General features: G+C 31.9%; 1 protein-coding gene across 1 annotated transcript; it reads right to left on the reverse strand.

Moving 5' to 3' along the window:
• Positions 1-239: 239 nt before the first annotated feature.
• Positions 240-1,429, reverse strand: LOC105764870 (ethylene-responsive transcription factor 2). Its single transcript, XM_012583652.2, has one exon. The coding sequence runs from the start codon at positions 1,256-1,258 to the stop codon at positions 554-556; it is 705 nt and encodes a 234-aa protein (XP_012439106.1). The 5' UTR covers positions 1,259-1,429; the 3' UTR covers positions 240-553.
• Positions 1,430-7,133: the final 5,704 nt, after the last annotated feature.

Genomic DNA, 7,133 nt, shown 5'->3' on the forward strand with positions numbered 1-7,133 from the left:
GCTTGTTCAAATTTAAATTAAATCATTTTTAAAATATGTTCATTTAAATTTAATTATTAAAATATGTAAATATTAATATAAAATAAAATATTTTAATATTGTGGTATTTTTAAATAGTATGGTATCTATTTTAAAAATAAAATAAAACCTTCGTTTTCCGGTCCATTTACACACTTTCAAAGATAATAATGTTTTATACTAAACATCTTATGAACAGAATATATATATATATATATATATATCTCAATCGAAACAAACTCTTATATTTTAAATAGTGATATAATACAAGTTCCATCATAAATTTATTTAAAAGATACTACGCACTTTCAAAAAGATTAGAAAACCTTATAATAGGAGAGTTGGTAATGCAACCTTTCTCAAAGATTATTACACCCTCCACCACAGGCACTAAGCCCAAGTGGTCCGTGGTTACGTAACAACCCTCTTAATTTGGGGGCCCAGAGTCCAAACCCCCAACAAACAAAACCAAAGTGTAAGCTAAGGCTAAAAGGTTCAAGTTCCCTCCCCCTTGTCTCTCTACACTCCGGCTTGGTTAGATAGATTCCAAGCTTGATCTTTTTCGCTTAGGAGAAGAACTATTGTACCAAGCTGACTCATCATCTTCCCGACGACGCGTGGGGGTGGTTCTGACAGGTTCAGGCCCTTTGTTGCCAATCCATTGTGGGAAATTAAGCAAAGCCCGGTAACCACGCATTTTATATGCTGCTCGATCATATGCCAAAGCAGCCTCCATAGCTGTCTCGTAGGTGCCTAGCCAAACTCGTGCCCCATTCCTTGCTGGGTCTCGAATCTCCGCCGCGAATTTCCCCCACGGCCTTTTCCTAACCCCCCTGTAGTGTCTCCCTTTTTCCACTTTTTCATTCTCATAATTTCTAAACCATTTGTTTTCTTGTTTTTCCAAATACAAACAATTTCGTGCAGCAGCAGCATCAATAGGTTGGGTCGTCAGCTCCGATGGGTTCGGTTCCATAAACGGCGTCATCATCATAATCTGGGGCTCGGATTTAACAGCAGTTGTCACCGTTGAATAAAGGGGTGGAACTGGAGACCAACCATAGTTAAGAGCTTGGTTAAGGGAGTCGTAGATGATCATGTCTTGGGAGTCATCAACTTTCAAAGGCAAATCACCCCAATGTTCGGTGAGGCAAGATTTAAGACAAGTAAAGGCACTCGAAATTGTTCCAGGATTTTCATGATTACAAGAAAAGATATGCTCACACGTACTAAGCACCTTCATTGCTATACCAGCTTTTGATCAATATCAACATCAAAGCTATACAAAACCACCCCCCAAAAAATAAAAGAACTTAGAAAAACATTATGCAACAGCGGTATATATAGAAGGGTGAGGGAAAAAAGGAGAGAAAGTGAGGAATTAAAATAATAATGAACATGGGTTGTGTTTCATCTTCTAGTTAATGAATATTAATGAAAAAGAGAGAGAAAGTGATGTTTAAAGTCAGAATCTTATCTCATCTTCTAATTAATGAAAGACGACACCATCATAGGGAGAGAGTGATGTTTAAAAGTCACAATCTTATCTCATCTTCTAATTAATGAATGCCTAAATACAACACCATTAATTAAAGAATCCACATTTCAAACCTAATTTTATTTTTATTTCACTTTATAAAATATTAAATCATAATAATAATTAATTTTCAATGTAATTGTTTGTAACAAAATATTTTATTTTATACAATTAACCCACAAAAATTGAAAATTAACCCATCAAATATTTGACCAACCAAAATTTTTAAAAGAATAATTTTATATAAAATAAATGAACCTCTTTTCACAACACTCATCATCACTTTTTTCTCAATTTTATCTTATTTTTAGATTTTTAAAACACTGATTGATCTTTTAATACTTTTTAAGTGGTCTCCATATTTTCTTTTCAATTTTATTGATTAATCTCTAGAAATTTAGGATTGTGACTTTTCTTGTGGATCTTTATGCAAGACTTATTTATTGAGTTATTTTGAGATATTGATTTTGTATGAGATTATTAACATCTTGATTGGGTAATTGTTCTTAGAGCTTAATTAATACAAATCCTTCAAGAAATTAGGATTGATTGTATTTACATAATCCTAAGTTTCTTGAATATTAATTAGAGATGTAGCATTATTATTTAGAAATTATTGTTGCCGGTGTGATTATTGTAAATTTTGTATTTGAAAATTGACATATTGCATTTTCATGACACCAAAAAACACTTATGTGATTTTTTTATTTTTATTTTTGTGAAAGAAAAGTACTAGTTGTATGTTGGCTTCATGAAAACTTTTGTGTTTAATGCTTAGATTTATTTGTTTTAAATATTTAACAATAATGGAAAAATATTTTAAAAGAAAGTTTATTAGTTGAGTAGAGGTAGAACAACAAGAAAAAAGACTGATTAACTAAAGTGAGATACAAACCATTTCAAAAAAGGATCAAAAGAGTCAAGTTGAGTTTAGCCTTAAAAACCTTTCAGTAGACCCAGGATTGAGAATTAAGGTTATATATTATCCTCCAAATGATAGAGAGAATATAAAAAAAGGCATATTTTCAAAAAGAACCTTGTCAACTTAGCAATCACAACTTTCTCTAAAGAAAGTTGCGGGAATAGAGCGGAGATCACCAACTTCTTGGTATAAAGACTATGGAAATTGACTAGAATACAATATTAAAGAAGATGTTGTATTTTGTTTATGTTGCTATCTTTTTAGTTCTAATCAAAATAAGAAAGTTAGTAGCACGCTTGAGACTTATGGATTCAACAATTCGAATAAAAAAGACAGATTAATCATGCATGTTGTAGGTCCAAATGGTTTTTTTATTAGGCCCAATTTGCCCGAGCCCAATTAAATAAACAAAAAATAAACCAAATAAAATAAGGTCTCAGTCCATTTACATTGGCCCAAAACAATGTAGCCCAAATGGCCCAATTATAGAAACCCAAACCCATATTCAAAAAACCCTAGCCTAGGCAACAGCAAGCTTCAGCCGCGTGCCCCAACAGCAGACTCCAGTGCGCCGCTCCTCCGCCACATGTGCCACCACGTCATTGTACTTGCAAAATAGCCTAGAAGAATCTAAAAGCAAAAAAATAGGAGGAAAAACAGTTTGTAAAATATGATTTTTTGGCTATAAAAACCCCGTTTCTGTATTCTAAATGGACTTACGAATGAATGAAAACAGAATAGCAAAAATATTCAATCCAAAACAATAGATTTACGAAGGTAGATTTTTTATTCTATTATTTTTTTCTTTCGTTTTTTTAGGAAAAAAGAAAAATAAAATAAAAATAAAAACCGAGACTATACCTTGTTTGTGAGGGAGGTGCCGATTCTGATGAAAATCGGCGTTCCATGGGTCCGGAAACTGAAAAAAACCAAAAAATGGTGACTTTTCAGTTTTTCGACCACCGCGGACGGCAGCGCCGTCGCCGACGACCGACGACCGTCGCAGTGGTCCGACGACCTAGGTTGGCCGGATTCTAGGGCTAAAAGAAGAGGGGAGAGGATTTTTTCTGAGTTTTTTTTTAGAAAGGGAAAGAAAATGAATTTTTTTTAAAAAAATTTGGTTTATATAGAAGATCAAAACGGCGCCATTTTGGGCTTTAATTCCAGTGGCCAAAACAACGACATATAAGGCCACGACCCGCGCATTGACCCGACCAGGGAAAGGATCCGCGTGTTTTTTGTTAATGGGATATTTTCACATTTAGCCCTTTTGTATTTTCCGTCTGTTTCAATTTGGTTCTTTTAGCATTTTTCTTTTATTTTTAAATTGGACTTCTGATTTTTTCCATTTTGCAATTTAGTCCCTCGCGCGCTAATCCTCTGGGGAAGTGACGCGTGTCCAGGAATTGGGTTTATTGCCCATTTGGTCCCCGTTTCTTAGTGCGTGTTACATTTTAATCCTATTTCGATTTTATCTTTAAATTTACTACAAATTTTGCTTCAAATTTCATTTCGATTTCAATGTAGTCCTTTGATTAATTTTACTTTATTATTTACCTATTGATTTGTCTATTGTTCTTCATTTCTTTTAGTTAATATTATTTTTATATCTATTTTTATGTACATTTAAATCTTAATATTTCTTTTACTAATTTCTTTTTTATTTCTTTTATAATCCTTAAATATGGTCATATGTATGCTTTATTTACGTATTTATTATCTTGTTTTTACAATATTATGATTATCATCATCATTTTCATCATTTTTTACTGTTTTATTTAATATTTCATTTAATATTTTATTTATCTATTTTCATTTTTAATCTATCTTATATTAGTTTTATTTTATCATTGCTTGCTTTTTTATTTTTTTATTTATGTTTTTTTGCCATTATGAGTATTGTTTTATTCCATCATTAATTTATTTGCCTTTTTAAATACTTTCAAATTTTTAATTTATTATTATGGTTATTGTTGTGGCTATTCATTGTTATTACTTATTTTATTCTTTTTGATTGATAATATCAGCATTAAAATGATGTTTGTTATGTAATCATTGTTGTTGTACATGTTATGAACTATTTATTAATACATTCAGTATTGCGACCATTGGTCGATTTAATATTTATTTCGTGTAACATTTAAATATTACATTAATTTCGACTCAAATGCATTTTTTTTCTAAAGTAATATTTCGTATTTTGAAATTCAAGAGATCATTCCCTAATTTACAGGGTCTCGATTTTCCTGTGAAATCCAAATATACGAACTATTTTCAAAAAAATACATTTTTAAAATTATCTCGGGAATCAAAAAAGGATCGTGTCCCAACTTATAGGATTTGATTTCTTTTCCGAAACCAAGATAATTAAAATTTCCAAAAATAAATAAATTTTTGTTGTTTATTCTCGTTTCGAGGATTTAAGGTATTGCATCCTAACTTACGAGACGTAATCCTTTTTCTCGATTAACATGAAACATTTTCTTTATAAAAATTCAATAAGGTGATTTTGTAACAAAGGATTGTATTTTAAATCTCCTCAAAGTTTTCAATTTTCGACATTAAGACATTAATTAATCAATTAGGTACCAATTTTGGCATGACAAGGGTGCTAATCCTTCCTCGCATGTAACCGACTCCCGAACCCGTTTTTCTTGAATTTCGTAGACCAAAATCATTATTTTTTTTAAAATTAAAACATTTTATTAAAACGATTAAATTGCAAGGTGATCCGATCACACCTCAATAAAATATCGGTGACGACTCCCTTTTTTCTTTTTCTTTTTCTTTTTCAAAATGAAAGTCGACCCCTTTTTGTCAAAAATTTGGTTTCGACAGTTTTCATAATAAACCTCGTGCTATTTATCGAACAAGATTAATCGCTTATGTCTTTCTTGAACTTCTTAAGTTAATTGATGATCATAATGATATGGTGAAAAGAGTTACTTTGGAAAATGCTCTAGAAAACAAATGTTTAACTTCTCCTGATATTTAAAAAGACATTGCAGAGTTGTTGCAATAGAGGCCACAAATACCATGATTGAAGATCTTTAATATGACTTGTTTGCTTTGTTGGTAGATGAGTCACGTGATGTATCAAATAAAGAACAAATGGGAATTATGTCATGACATGTCAACAAGAAGGGACATGTTTTGGAAAGATTTTTGGGAATTGTCCATGTTGATGATACTACTGCATTATCACTTAAAGCAACAATTGATGCTTTTTTGGCTAAATTTGGATTAAGCACATCATGAATTCATGGACAAGGTTATGATGGTGCCAACATGTAAGGGGAATTTTACGGTTTGAAAAGTTTGATTTAAAAAGACAATTCATCAACTTTTTACATTCGTTGCTTCTCACATCAACTTTAATTGGCATTGGTTTCAGCAGCAAAAATCAACTACTGGATGCCACGATGTCATTTACTGTCTATCGACGTTGCGATGAGGAAAGATGTTCGTTAAGACAATGAGTCTATTTTTGGTAAAAATGAATCATTTGATACCTATTTCATACTTTCCAACCCAAACCTACAATATTTGCACCAAATACCAAATTCAATTAGTCCAAAACATACCTAAGACCATAGCAATCAAGTTTAAACTGTAATAGCCTGTTTTTAGTGAAATCGGAACAGTGGTTTTGGGACCACAAATCTGATTCCATAAGAAAATTTATTTTAATATTATTTTATGGTCTACCATATGATAAAAATATCGTATAAAAAATTCGTTAGAAAAATTTTACAGATTACATGTTTAATTGATAAAAAGACCAAATTGCATGAAATGCAAAAGTTGAAATCTAGTAGCTAAAAGGATCAAATAGCTATGGAATTCAAAATTTGAGGTCCTTATATGGCAACTAGACCATTAAGAGGAGTTAGTAGATAAGTTTGATGATTCATCCATCAAAAATTAATTAAAGAAAAAAACTAAATTGGAAAGTAAAAATAATAAAAGATGATATTAATTAAATAATGAAAATATCATCTTTTTCATCATCTTTCCCAAAGTTTTTTCTATGAAAACCCTAGCTAAGAGAAGAGAACTCAAGCAAGTTTATTTGGCTTAATTGGATCCAAATAAATCAAATACGGAGCTAGATCAAGGTAAAGAAAAAGTAACAGATTAGTAGCATACAAGTTCACGAACATTGTCGAGGTAAGTTCGTGTAACTAAATTAAGAATTTATATGTGTTAATTGAATTGTATGTATGTGATTATATCATTGCCATGTACACGAAATGGATTACATATATGTAACAAAGCCTGATAAATATTAAGTCCCGTTTGAATAAATGAAATTTGATGGATATAGGGTTCCCATATTTGGTTGTGGTCCTGCATATGTTGTGGACACACCACAGCTCGAAAGAGCATCTCGTTATTAGCCCTTTTGAGCTTCCTGTTATATGGTTCTTGCGAGCTTCCCGTTAATAGCTCTTCGAAGCATCCCGATCGGTTGTGATCCTGCATGTGTTGTGGACACACCGCAACTCTTATGAGCGTTCTGATATATTGCTCTTCGTGAGCTTCCCGATATGGCTCGCTTGAACTTCTCGATAAATTGCTATCCAGAGCTTCCCGATTAATGGCTCTTCGGAGCTACCCGTTATTGACTCGCATGAGCTTCCTGAATATGACTCTTAT

The sequence above is a fragment of the Gossypium raimondii genome, chromosome 12 (genome assembly GCF_025698545.1).
Source record: "Gossypium raimondii isolate GPD5lz chromosome 12, ASM2569854v1, whole genome shotgun sequence".
Classification (NCBI taxonomy): Eukaryota; Viridiplantae; Streptophyta; class Magnoliopsida; order Malvales; family Malvaceae; genus Gossypium; species Gossypium raimondii.